The sequence below is a fragment of the Rhinatrema bivittatum genome, chromosome 1 (genome assembly GCF_901001135.1).
Source record: "Rhinatrema bivittatum chromosome 1, aRhiBiv1.1, whole genome shotgun sequence".
NCBI lineage: Eukaryota > Metazoa > Chordata > Amphibia > Gymnophiona > Rhinatrematidae > Rhinatrema > Rhinatrema bivittatum.
In genome coordinates this window covers 189,551,204-189,565,723 of record NC_042615.1, presented here as the reverse complement: position 1 = coordinate 189,565,723, position 14,520 = coordinate 189,551,204, and the positions used below count along the sequence as shown (strand labels likewise).

At 42.8% G+C, this 14,520-nt stretch overlaps 1 protein-coding gene across 2 annotated transcripts in view; it reads left to right on the top strand.

Moving 5' to 3' along the window:
• The window catches only part of PACRGL (parkin coregulated like), an 80,284-nt gene that overhangs the window by 3,884 nt on the left and 61,880 nt on the right, over positions 1-14,520 (top strand). For both annotated transcript variants that reach the window (XM_029590334.1, XM_029590325.1), the window contains exon 2: positions 6,430-6,598. In XM_029590334.1, coding sequence (XP_029446194.1) covers positions 6,446-6,598 — 153 coding nt within the window. In that variant the 5' untranslated portion in view covers positions 6,430-6,445. The remainder of the gene's footprint in view (positions 1-6,429; positions 6,599-14,520) is intronic.

The window sequence follows — 14,520 nt, the reverse complement described above, 5'->3', positions numbered from 1 at the left end:
ATCCATGTTGACTGTGTTCCATTAAACCATGTCTTTCTATATACTCTACGATTTTGATCTTGAGAATAGTTTCCACTATTTTTCTCGGCACTGAAGTCAGGCTCACTGGTCTATATTTACCCGGATCGCCCCTGGAAACTTTTTTAAATATTGGGGTTACATTGGCCACCCTCCAGTCTTCAGGTGCAATGGATGATTTTAATGATAGGTTACAAATTTTAACTAATAGATCAGAAATTTGAGGTTACCAACTTTTCCACAGACCATAACTGGACACTTGAAGTCAGGGTCGTAATGGTGTTTATTCCCTCCTCTTTTTGCATAAATATGCATATTTTATATTATGTCATTTGGAACCCATTTATTAGGCCTATTATATGTTGGGTATAGGCTTGGCCCTCAGAAAACCATGAGTATACTAATAGTAAACTTCCCATACCAAAATAGGACTAATTGACAGCATGCATATAGTAACAGTCTTATCCATGAAAAGGCAACAATGCAAGTATTACACCAAACCCTAAAACACCAATACATCACCTATTAAGAAAAGAGAATAAGCCAAGTTGCTGTAGATTTTTCTGTCGCTAAGCAGGCTGAATTAACCATGCTGTCTGGAATGTCCCCCTGGTGGGCCGAGGCTGAAACTGTCTGCACGCCTGCATGGCCATACCCATGCGATCACTGAGCCACTCAGTTTTCATTCCTCCCGCGGAGCTCACGGACGCGGATTCTTCTCTCCTTGGCTTTTCTTTTTCCTTTTCTTCACTCCTACACCTCGGTGTACCCCAAAAACTACTTTTAAATGCTACTCATGGTGCCCAAAGCCCCAGGCATCAAATATTGCCAGTGTGACAAAGTTATGTCCATCACCGAGCATAACTATTGCTACCTATGCCTGGGGCTGGACCATGACTAGATATGCTGTTGCGACTGTGGCAGGATGTCCCCGAGGGCCCAGTGTCAGTGGGCCTAAAAAATTGCCAGGCTGAGGGAGAATGAGCCATCGGGCTCGAATGCCCCGACAGACCGCACCACTCAATCTTCACTTGTGCCGAAGCTGAAGAAGCCAACCCCAGCAAAATGAGCGGCATCGCTGGAACCAACTTCAATAGGCCAGGGCCAATTGGGGAAACCTCCTAGAGAGCCTGAAGGTAGGGGTTTGGGGGGAAAACCTCCCAAAAGACCCAAAAGCAGTGTCAAAACTGAAGGTCGTCACACAGGAGCCAATGACCCCAAAACCCCCCAAAGCATGATGCAGCTCGCGCATGAAGCAGAACGACGCACAGGGATGCTTGATGCACATTTCTCAAAAGTATTTGACACAAGATGATCGACGCAGCACTATGCACAATATGATGCTGATGCAAGTTATATCGACGCATGCGTCAAAATGAAAAGTGAAAGATAGACATTCGGCACAGGAACGCCATTTGTTGACACCTTTGATGCACAAGACAGTATAAGGTAAAGGAACATTCAGGAGGAGCCTATCAGGCTCCATGGCGTCCAGACCCACAGGTAATATTTACTGCAGAAAAACTCTGGGGCCCCAACAACTCTGATATGGACATCATGAGAGTCTCGGATGGATATTCAGCTTCCTCTCCCAGAGGTAGTATTATTCACAGGCCTTTTAGAGGTCTATAAGCAAAAGTGAAAACAGCCTCAGCTCCAGGAACCCCTGGATAAAAGATAGAGATCTTGCCCTGAAGTCTAGATCCAGGCACACAGCAAGAGGGGACCAGACTCCTCAATTCTTTTGGCGGCATTACTATCTTCTAAGTCAAAGTGGTCGACCCATTCGTGAAAGAGGGAGGGGGTAGTCTCGCCTCCTTCCAGTCTTAAATTAGGTGGTGCAGCCTCACAAGCCATGTCCCAGATTTTGGATATTGTACAGGTCTTCTTTGCCTCTATGCCTGCTGCCCACCACACTTAGACTATCCTCTAGTGATTCGGAAGATATGGCATCACGATCACTTCCTTCTCTCCCCCCCACCCCCCCTGAGGAAGTAGGAATAGAAGTGGGCAGCTGCCAAGGACTGAGTCCAGCAGTCTCAAAACCTGTCAAGGACATTCCAGACTCCCCACCAGCTTCTCCTGGCACGTCCACAGGAATTCCATCGGACCCTCCGAAGGAACCACCAGAACCCTCCTGACCTCCGGAGGACATATTCAGAGTTTGTTGAAAAGGTGGGATCCCTATTGAAAATAGAGACGAACAAATGGCCTGATCCAAGAGCAGAGATAATGGGATTCTCGAGACTTTTGACATCCCGTCGGAACCAACAGTGCTCTCATCTCATGTGTTCCTAGAAGGCCTAATGGACAAAACCTGGGAATCACCTTTCTCAGGGCCTCCTATTTCACGAAAAATGGATCTGAAATACAGAATGCAAAAATCTTCACTACCTCACACGTCAGTAGTGGTTGAGTCGGCCTTGGAAAAAAGCGAAGAAGACATGTCTATAATTCAATACATCACCAGGGAGAGAGAGTAAATATCTAGATGACTTTGGTAAGAAGGTTTTTCAAGTAGCCATGCTGAACACCAGGATTTGGCCGAATCAATTTTATATTACCCAGTACTTGTATGAATGGTTGCAAGAATTGAAACATAAGGAGGGTTCAAAAACAGACTGTCAACTACAGAACCAAACTATAGCTGACATGGAGGAAGTCTTATGCCATCTTCATCGTACAGTGTTTGAGGTCTTCTATACATTGGCCAGGACGTCAGCAGCTTCTATATTACCCTGAAGGATTGCTTGGCTTCCAGCAAGCACCATCCACAAAGATGTACATGAAAAGTTGGCTGATCTCCCTTGCAGGGGAGAAAATTTATTTGGGGACAGGTTACAAGAAACTGTATCCCAACTAAAGGAGCAGGGTGTGGCGGTCTCTTCTCTTACCACACCGACAGAACAATATTTGTCAGAGATTCTACCCAACTTATAAGAAGCCTTACTTCCAGAGACATCAATGTAGACCGTTCATCCCCTACAAGGTACCCCCCCCTACCGAACTCAGACAGCAACCACATCAAGCACAACCAAGAGGATGTGCAGCAGCAGAGCAATAACCAGAAGCCTCAGCAGAATTTTTGAAGAAGGCTCATCCACAGCGTTTGTCTGATATAGGCAGCAGGATATACTCCTTTTACCATACCTGGTCCTCCATCTCATTGGATTGTTGGATTCTAAGTGTGGTACCAACTGAACTTCTGATTGACCCCCACAACTGCCCCATCTAACACCATCTTTTCAAAACCTAAAGAACCGTGATATTCTTCACCAGGAGCTTCGCTTGCTTCTCAAACAGCATGAGATCCAACCATTACCTCAACATCAACACAATCAGGGATTTTATTCCCAATATTTCCTCATCCCGGACCCATCTTGGACCTTAGGGCCCTCAACAAATTTATTCGGAAGGAGAAATTCAAGATGACATCTCTCAAAACATTCTACCATTCCTACATCCCAGTGACTGGATGTGCTCTTTGGATCTCAAGGACGCATATACCCTTATCTCCATGCATCCTTCTTCATGGCGATACCTTTGTTTTCAGGTGAACAAGAAACACTACTAATACAAGGTGCTTTCGTTTCGCCGTTCATCAGCACCCTGAGTTTTCACAAGATGCCTAGCTGTGGCCCACGTAAGCAGGAAAGGGATCAAGATATTCCCCTACCTGGATGATTGGCTCCTAGTCTCCTCAAACTCCAAAACGCTCCGATCACACCTAAGGCAGATCATATCCTGCTTAGTAAAATTGGGATTCATAATCAACTATGAGAAATCCAACCAAGACCCAATCCAAGTCCTTCAATTCATTGGAGCGGTGATAAACGCCAAGCTCTCCTCCCAGCGGAGAGGATCCAAACTTTTCGCAAGCTGGATGTACATCGAGCTAGCTGACAAGTTGCACAATCACCCTAGAGCATTGTGCTCTGAAGATTTGTGCTCCAGCGCTGGCTGACTTTTCCAATTCAGTTCACTATTTGGAAGCTGTAGGGGAAGAGTGCTTTGAAGACTATGTGTTTGGACGCTGTGTTGACTATTTTTGTTTCTTAGATGGCACCGGCACGGAATGCATTGAATGGAATTTGTTGCTGGGGATGTGGTTAGTGCAGTTGGGTTTAAAAAAGGATTGGATAAGTTCTTGGAGGAGAAGTTCATTACCTGCTATTAATTGAGTTGACTTAGAAAATAGCCACTGCTATTACTAGCATCGGTAGCATGGAATAGACTTAGTTTGTGGGTACTTGCCAGGCTCTTATGGCCTGGGTTGGCACTGTTGGAAACAGGATGCTGGGCTTGATGGACCCTTGGTCTGACCCAGTATGGCATTTTCTTATGTTATGTTCTTACATGTAGCAGAATACCTCTCCTCAGTCACATGTGCAGACCCTCACCTAACAAAGAATAAAGAGACCATAAAGCATAAATAGAAACATGCAGGCCAAAAAAATTGGAAACCGCAATAAACCGGAGACTCTGTATGCATTGTAACAAAGGAAAAAGAGAAACCTCACTAATCCTCAAAACAAATCAAGAAATATAAAATCAATAGCAGTAAATCCATACTAACAAAAAGAACAGATTATTTCAAACAGCTGATGAGTGGAATATCCAATAATTAAAAACTCGTATAAAAAATTTCTAGATACTAATAAAATATTTCAAAATAGTAGACACAAAGACCCAATAATGAAGAATAAGGATAAAAGAAATGCTTTGCTCTGCAAACCTAGGAATGTTTGATATCCAGTTGCCCTGAGATTGATTTATTTATTTTAAAACTCTTCTATACCGTCGTTAAGTTAGATAACCATCACAACGGTTTACAGCAAGGCACGATAATGAAAATATGAGTGGTATAGATTACAAATTAATCATGTGCCATCATAGTAAGGTAACAATTTAATACAATAATCTATGTGTGTAAGTTAAGCTCGTCTGTTGGGAATATATTAGGCGGTTTGAATTCGCGGTTTTGAATTCGCAGGAGGAGAGATGGTTTGCTTGCAACTTTCTCCTCTCTTTGGCACACACAAGCTCTCTCTCTCACACTGGCTCTCAGTCACATACATGTTCTCATGCTCTCACTTACATAGGATCTCAATCATGTACATATACACATTTCTCTCATTTATATAGGCTCTTAATCACTTATTTACACACATGCTGTCTGTCTTTCTTTTCACACTTACTCACACAGGCTTTCAATCACACATTTACATATATGCCGTCTTTCTTTTACACACGTCTCTCTTTCTCTTACTTACAGGCTGTCAATCACATTCTCACATTCTCTCACACCTACATCGGAGCTGTCACACACAGACACACATGCTCTCTCTTACCTATACACACAGGCTCTTAATCATACATAGACCTGATCTTTCTCACTTACACACACAGGTTCTCAATCATATACTTACGTTCATGCTATCTCTCAATCACACATGTTCACATGCTCTCTCTCACTTACATAGGCTGTCAGTCACACACATATACACATACTTTTTCTCTCATTTATATAGGCTCTTACACATTTACACACATGCTGTCAGTTTCTTCTCACAGTTACAAACACAGGTTTTCAATACAGGCTCTCACACACAGACAAGATGGCAAACACATATGCTGGCTCGCTGGGATAGAGCAGAGGAAACAAAGTAGCCACTCCAGTTATCTTTCACCCAGCAGATCTGTATCTTGGAGGTATTTATTATATTATTTTTTAACTGGTTTAGTGTTTTTCAAACTTTGACACTGACTCTCTTTTTGAGCATCTATTATGTAACCATCTGAACCACCACTTGCACATTCCCCAGCTCTCCTCTTAGATTCCTTTCACACTGCGCTCACGCATGGGTGGTTTTTAATGCTTCCTGGAGATGGATTTATGATGGTTGGGGGGTTTAGGGTTGCCACCTGTCTCTGTCATGAGAGCAGGCTAATCCAGTCCGGGCTTTATCCTAGTGGATATATGACTTACAGGTTTTTGCATGCAGTCGTGTTAAACCAGAACTGGATTAGCCTGTTTATTACAGAGCTAGGTGGCAGTCTTAGAGGGGGATAAGTTCCTGAGGTCAATTGGAATGGAGGTTGTGTGTATATTTATACATAGTGTATATTGTAGAGGGGCATGACTAAAGTAATGCAGAAAATGGTAACACTATAAATACTCTCATGCATGAGGATACTGGGTGCAACTGGCAGCAAGCAAGGTGAGCAAGACCAGAAACCTTTGATACAGCAGAATACACGATAACCAGGTAGTCCAATAAAACACAATTGTTTATTACATTTAAGGGAAAAAATGACCTTTCTATTTAAGAAAATGAATGCTGTGCTGTAGTAATGAAGAGAGGGCCCTTGTTCATATATCTTTCTTTATTTTTTTTTTTTTTAACTTAGAAACTATGGTCAAAGAATGTCATCAGGCACCCAAGGGCACCCTCGATCTGCTGTACAGAGAAGCAAAGCATCTCCGTCACCTTCTTCAGCCTCAACTGGATCTTCAGATTCTGTACATAGAACCCGAGCAAGACCTAGTGATAAGCTGAATCCAAAAACTATTGATCCGGTTTGTAATGTTAATCTTCTTTAATCAATAATTTTTGCCAGAAAGTATTGGGCAATCTGCATGCGACTTAGACCTTTGCCATTGATGCATATCTCCCACACTGGGTGTAGATACCTGCCAAAAAATACTGCTATGCCAGTCCAGACAAGTGGGTTGTTCTTTCCTACCAGCAGATGGAGGTAGAGAGCACAGTTTTCTCTGTGACTTCATCACAGCTACTTACATGGGGCGCAGTCTAGACCAGGGCTTCCCAAACCTGTCCTGGGGACCCTACAGCCAGTCGGGTTTTCAGGATATCCACAACGAATATGCATGAGATACATTTGCATACCATGGAGACTCGGTATATATCTCATGCATATTCGTTGTGGATATCCTGAAAACCCGACTGGCTGTGGGGTCCCCAGGACAGATTTGGGAAGCCCTGGTCTAGAATTTTCCCTAGTATTCTCTACTGCCAGCATATGATAGGACATATTGTTGGTGCAGCAGGATTTTGTTTCTCTGACAAGGCCTGCCCAGCCCTTGAGGTTGGAATAAGGCAGGGCTTTCTCCAGTGTCCTAAGGCCAGGCTCCTGGTTTTCTAATAACAAGGTAACGTGCCAGAAACTTGTCTGTCTTTAAAGATTTATTTAAAACTTAAAAAATGGAAACAGGAGAGCAACTCAGAACAGCTTGAGGCTCTTTTTTAGTGCGAGCAGTGTCGGGAGGTGAGCCGCTTCGGTGCCACTCTAATCTGTCCTCCCACTCTTCTGATGGAGAAGAAGAGCTGCCAGTGCCCGGCTTGTGGCTGCGAGCATGCTGCTTCTGTTTGGGGAATTTCGTGCACAGTTTGCCTCAAAACCAGAGGAGTCCCCAGAGAGTGTTCTAATGCCTTCATTTCCATATTAGCAGGACTGGCCACTATGGGAAATAAGCCCTCTTCTTTTCTGCTTGGGAAGCATGGCTCCAGGGCCTAGAGTCAGCATTTTCGGTGGGAAAAGTTGCCATGTTAGCTGCAGGTCCCTCTGAACATATGGTACCTAAGAGCACTACAGCCAGTTTTTTAAGCTCCCTGCATTTATCCCCATTCGGAGATGGGATCTCTGAAGCTTCTGTTCTTTCATGCCCTACTCCTTCAGAGTTCTTTAGATTTCTCCATCAGGCCTTTTATACTATTCAGAGGCCTCTTGGAGACATGCAGTTCTCTGGGTTTTCTGGCAAGGGACCTGTTCCTAAGTCTGTGGCTCACTTATTACCTTGTAAACAAGCCCAGGGGCCTTGTGATTTGGGAGATGCCTCTCCCCTTCAGAAAGGAGCCTGTTTTCGAGGTCCTGGATGAATGTATTCATACAGGCAGCCTGAACTCCTTGGAGGAAAGTTATGTGCCCTTAGTAACAGAAGATGATGTGATTATCTGGTTTTTCCAAAGGGACGAGATAAGGTGGTTACTGCCCTAAAAATTTTAGTAAACAAATTAGAAGCAGTTCCTGAATGGGATCTGTTAAAAGAGGGGCTTCTCCTCTAATTACAGAATGAATACCAGCTTCAAACGATAATAAAGAGAGAGGTTTATTAATACAGATAAGTAAATAGAGGAAGGCGGATAATTCCTCTAGGAGCAGAAAAATACAGAAATAATTTAGTACAAGCAAAGGTGTACAAGGTCTGTTTAAAATCTGCTCAGTGTTCTTCACATGTGCATCAGCTTATAAAGGGTCTGGGGTCTGCTGTTATCAGTTATCTGCATAATCCACACCCTTTACCTTTAATAGCCAATCGATATATATGTTAACATGTGTACTTTAGCTTGCTCTTACTATAGGCCACAGGCCTCTTCTTATCAGTTAGAATAACAAACTTAGTTCCATCCTTCCAGGAATGATGTCATCTGTGCTGGATAATTCTCTGGCAAGTTCAGTGATCAGTGCTTCATAGTGCTATAACTACATATGTGCAGGATATATGCAGTGCACTATTCTACATATCCCCCTGTGAAGGGTGATTGGCTAAGAACCCTTCATACCTATCTGAGTCACATATCGCCATGTCTTAGGCTGCCCAGCCTAGTTAAGGCTACTCCTTACTGGCGAGAGGCATTACCCGTCTTCGTACCGATATGCTCATTTTTCACAGATAGTCATTACAGGTGGTGGGGGAATGGTACAATGTCAGCATGAGAATCCAAAAGCATCAGGTTCAAGGTTTCAGCTTGATTAAGCATGATCTGAGTGCTAGTCTATGTTACCAGCATTTCAGAAACTTGATCACGGCATCTTCGTAGGCAGATACAGAGACATGGTAAGCAGAGACAGACAACTAGCCCAAGTAAGGCAATTGTACACATGGAGCCAATTAGAATTTTGAATCCTGAACCTAAACTAGAAAACCATGAGCCAAGGGATCCAAATGGATCACTGACATCAAGTCCTTTCCAGGTTTGCACCGGTACATGTGCTATAGACATCATGTTCCGAGTGATTTCCTCAATCACTTCACCCTTGTCGTCTATTTGAAGACAACAGTTACTGAGGTTAAATTTACCACATAATCCTCTTTCTACAGCTAGATTATAATCTAATGCTAGATGATTCTGATAAATAGCATTCCAAAAACCCTTTTGCTGAGTGGCTAATATTCTCAGTGCTTTAGCAGTTTCATTAGTAATTATTTCAACAACAGCTTGCAATCTTATAATACGATTCAACATATAAATTGGAGTTCCATAACCCCAGGAGCCTTTCTAATAGGTTACAATATTGAGCCAATAAGAATTTACCATTTGAGCTTACATGGTATAGTTGAGAAAAGATTGAGATAAACAAGAAGAATTGCCTATAGCTATAGTGTGTAATACTGTGTAAGGTCTATGGATGCACTTTGTTGCAACAATGGAATGGGCCAATGTCCACTGCGCTTTACATGAGATGGGATCGGTGCTTTTGCACATGGGGGTCACAAATATAGCAATCAGGAGGGATAACCTATCAGAGCAGTTAGATATCATTCTCAAAAGGTACAGAGAAAACATGAAGAGGTAGTCCATTGGAATGGACAAGGAGGAGAAGGAAAAACAACAGAAACATAAGGCATGTTCTGGTCATAGGTAGGAGTAGGTACAGTTGCATATCCTTGTGAGAGGAAGCCTCAGTTAGAATGGGTAAATTTCTACAAGGAGATCAATCTCAGAATAAGGACAAAGGCCACAAAACTACTAAGAAATATTTGTAAGAGGGTGTAAACAAACTCCAGGTAAAATCTGAGAGGAAGTGTTACAGGAAGAAATGTTCAAAAAGGTTACAGAGAAATCAGAGTATAAAGGGAATAGGATATTGGAATATAAAAAGCCAGCAAAGTAATTACTATAGGTACAGGCTGCAGAAGAAAGAATAAGTCAAAGAGATGCAGAGGTACTACCAGTAAGACGAGTGGGAAAATGCTAGAAATAGCTTACAGCAAATAGAACAGCATGAATGTAACGTACTCTGATGTAGCAGAAATATATATGCACATAAGAAAAGGAGAGATCCAGAGAAAAACCTGATAGTTAAAGGATAAGGGTGTGTATGGCCAAGCCAAATCATTACCACATCTATAGGTCAAATCCCAGAATGCGGGTAGGGAATATACTTAAAAATGAGGGAAACCGACCTTTCGGTAGGGAGTCAAAGGGCAAATGTCATAACTAGATCTTGAGGAGTGTCTCATTTATGGACTTGTATCCATTGTTGGGTAGGGACTTCAGTAGGGTCAAAACAGGTAATGGTTGTATGCACATACACTGTATTGTGTGGAATTATGAGAACGGTATGTAATTGTCCCTTCACAATCATAAGGGAATTTGTATAGCAGAGTAGAAGTTTTAGTCGTACCATCTATAGTTACTGTGATGCAAGCATTACAATTCGGGTCAGTGGTGCATACAGGGAGTATGCCATTCCAAAGGTATAATGCACAAAGAAGGATAAACATGTTAATGCAAAAAGTGAATACCAATCTGAAAATACAAAAGCAAACTGATAGTAACAAAGAAAAGAAGGCAAAGAAAAAGGGCTGTTGAAACATCAGGCAAGTGCAGTCATGTGACAAAGCATCTGTAGGCCCAATAGTGGATAAAACATTGTCCAGGGTTAAGGGATTCAAGAAAACATTTGACCATACTGGGGCATATCTCGTTCTAAGAGAACAATCAGTGGGATGTAGTAAGTGGGTAATGTAATCAAGGCAGCTTTCATAGACAAGGGTAATGGGTGAAGAAAAGCATATTACATAATCGTATAAAGATATAAGAGGTTGGGGTTAGACAAGGAAGATACTATAAAATTTAGAAAAACCAGCATTAATTCTGTCCAAATAATGGCAATTTGCAAATAGGTCCAAACAGCATCTGAGCAAGACAAAAACAATGAATATGATGTATGATGGCAGTCTTTGAAAACAGTTCACAGTCCAAGTCAGGATAATCTTTGAATTCAATGATGCAGTTGGGGGAAAACAGGTCATTCAGCTTAGTGCACTTCAGGGACAGGAGACAGAGCCGTGCAGTTCGACAGTAGGTAGGTTACTTGATCAGAAGCTACCATAAGGGCAAAACAAATTCAGATTAATTAGGGAAAAGAGTTCACCACAGACATCACATCACAAAGAACATTAAACTTTGACATACAACGTCACTCATTCAGCAGGTGCAAAGACATATGACACAGAAAACAAACAACAAGAAACATATGGGTTACGTCTGATGAGCTCAAACCCTTAATCAAAAATAAAGGTAGGCCAAAAAAAGTGTGAAAAAGTACTGAGAAAATTTCTAGATCGATCTAGAATAAAAACAAAAGAAAAAGCAAAAAACAATCTGTTGAAAAATAAAAAACAATGAAAAACTGAGAAAAAGGAGAAAAGGTAATCTTCAAATGGTCCAACGACTATTGACCTGGGGAAACATAAAATCTGAGAACAGATAAAGGTTAGAGGAATTACAGCTCATTGAAACTAAATATCCTGATATGAATTCAGCAAACTGCAGTCATAAAGCTACTGTTGGTTCTTTAATATGGCTGCGCCACTAGGAGGCGCTGTGCTCATTAATATTCAGCTTCCACTCTTTTTTTTTTTTTTTCCTGAAAGACAGACCTGTGACAAAATCATGGTTACCGGGATAACTCTTGCGCTGCTGGGGAAAACCTTCACCTCTGTGAAATGAGGAAACATCATTAATTAGAACATGTAACTGATACATAAAGGCAATTTCCCAATTCGCAAGAAAAGACTTAGGGCTGTACTGTAAGTATGCCAGCGCAATGACCAAAGCACGGTATACCGTGAAAGAGACAGAATCCTGACTGCTAAAGAATTCAAATTTTACTCAATGTCCCAAGAACTATGAATTGTCTTAGTAACGTTCAATTCCTTGCTAATCCATGGTTAAACTAAACACACTTACAGCCTTTATCACCTTCCTGTGAGAAACCCTATCTCTGTCACCGCACAGCGAGACAAGCGGCGATCTGGAAACAGGAAGGCAGAGCCCTGCAAATTGCAGCAGAGAATGCCCTCAATGCCAACTGAGCACGGACCCCTGTAGAAAATAGTAATATACAAACATTGGACAGGGATGAATAAAGAAAGGAGAAAACTAAAAGTGCAGGGGAGGGTACGCTTTCCAGTAAACTAAGAGCAAATTATGAAAATGGAGTCTCTTTTGATTGTGTATGTGTAGGTTGGTTTGGCCATAGGCAAATGAATGGAAAGAATGTAATGAAACCTAAAAACAGTAAAAGTCCAGGATGTATAGAGCAAGGAGGATGAAAGGAAACGCTGGAAATCCGCGGCACCCTGTAAATTGTCCCACCAGAGAGGGAGACTAGGGATGGCCTCAGCACTAGCCAAAGCCCTGCGGGGGCGGAACTTAGAAAATATAGCTGTTGCAAATAAAATGTAAGAATTATAGAATACCTTAAACCAAGAAATAACCTGCGTGTAGTATCCTGAAAATATGTCCTAGCAGAGGATGCCATAAAAGTCAGCTGTGCAGGCAGAGCTGGGAGCAATGGAAAGGATAGCACAGGACAGAGGACAATAATAAACAGAAAAAGAGAGAGAGAGAGCTCACAAGGTTCAAGAGTTATTTATTGGGGTATTTTTATGTTCATGTAAAGACAGAGCACGGGCCAGAGCAATGCAGGCAGAAAATAATAAGCAGTGAACACAGGAATAAAGGGAATGGCAGAGGGAGGGGGTGTCATGACGTCAGCCGCCAGAGGACGCAGCATGAGCCAGGACAGACAGGCACGGAGAGGCACTAAGATAAGGAGCAAGGAGTCAGTTAGCAAAACTTCACTTCCCACCAAGCACCACGGAAGGGGACAAGGGAGTGGGAGGAGACACAAGAAAATGACTACCAAGCCCAGGAGGCAAGGCCAGTACCTGGGGCTCTCAATTCACAACTTAACACTACAGGAAGAGAGGGGGGGGGCGAATAGGGGCGAAGTAGACTGATGGGGGTCTGCCCTCCCCTTGATACAGGAATGTGCGAGGGAGGGGCTGGGGGGATGGGAAAGGCGAGTTTTGCCCTGCGCCTCTCATCTGAAACAAAGAACAATGAAATGGAAGGGTGTAATAAGAAAGAAGGACAGCCGCATAGATTTCAAGTTGCGATAAATGCATGTGATTGAGTCCGTCTCCTGAGAGAGAAAAAATAATTCAGGGCTCAGTAACATATGCTAAAAGTAGGCAAGTCAACTTCCATGCAAAAACTGCAATTCCCATCATGCACCAAAAAATCCCAGAGGAGCACAAGGGTAAGAAATCAAACAGATAATTAAATGAAAATAACATATAAGCACAGAGAGGGTACAAGTCGCAAGAAAAAGAATTACGTAGAAACTTCATGGGAAACCAAGGGACAGTCAGAACAACAGGCAATTTACCATTGGCAGGAGAAGGGGGGGGGGGGGGGGGGGGGGAAGCCAAGGCTCCCCCTGCATTCTGTGTCTGTGTGCTAACAAGCCACAAATTGTAACATGACAGCAGGCAGAAAAAAGGGAGGGGGGATCACCTCCGTTCTCTGAGCAAAGAAAGAAATTCCAAAGGGTGGGGCAGGAGCACTAACGTCCAAATAACCCAGGCACTTAACTCAGCAGCAAGAAATGCCGAGCGTAAACTACGGAAGGGGAATCACAGAGAACAGTAGAAACAGCATCAGAACTAAGCTGAGCATTGGATGTACGTGGAAAACATATTGAAGATCAGTTAAAATAATCTCTGATGCTGTAACTTCTCCCAGTTTTTTCTTTTAATGTCAGAGTTATGATGGTCAGTCCTGTGATGGAAAGACAGCACAAGTAAAAGAAGAACAGAGCAGTGGTCTGAATAAAAGCTCTTTGGAAATGCAAAGCGAACAGCAATTAACACAGCAGGCGGTCTCTCAGCCTCCCGGAAACCAGAAACCTGGAATCAGCCAGCAGTAAAGGTGATAGACAGGCACAAAAAAACAGAGAGAGAAAAAACTAAGAAGACCAGAATTCAATGCGTTTACAGGGGATTCACTGCGGCGGGGGCTACCACCAACTCTTTCACGCACTCCTATCGCTCCGTGAGCGCTGAACAGAGAGGGGGAAAGGAGCAGGCAAGAAAAGAACAGACCATGAGCAATGAAGCCATAAAACTTTAATAGCTGCAGTTAAACTAACAAGGGAAGCCAGTCACACAAAGAAAACGAAAGTGAAAGAAAATCAACACAGCAAAAAATAGGAGAAGACAAACAGGCAGAAAAAGACACAGAGAGAGAAAAAAAAAACTAACAAAACCAGAATGCAATGCGTTTACAGAGGACGAAGCAGGGCAGGGAGGGGGGGGGAGAGGTGTGGGCCAATGCCCAAAGTGCAGAGAAACAAAGAAAGCCAGACACGAGCAGGCTCTGACGTAAGCAGGAAGGAATGTGC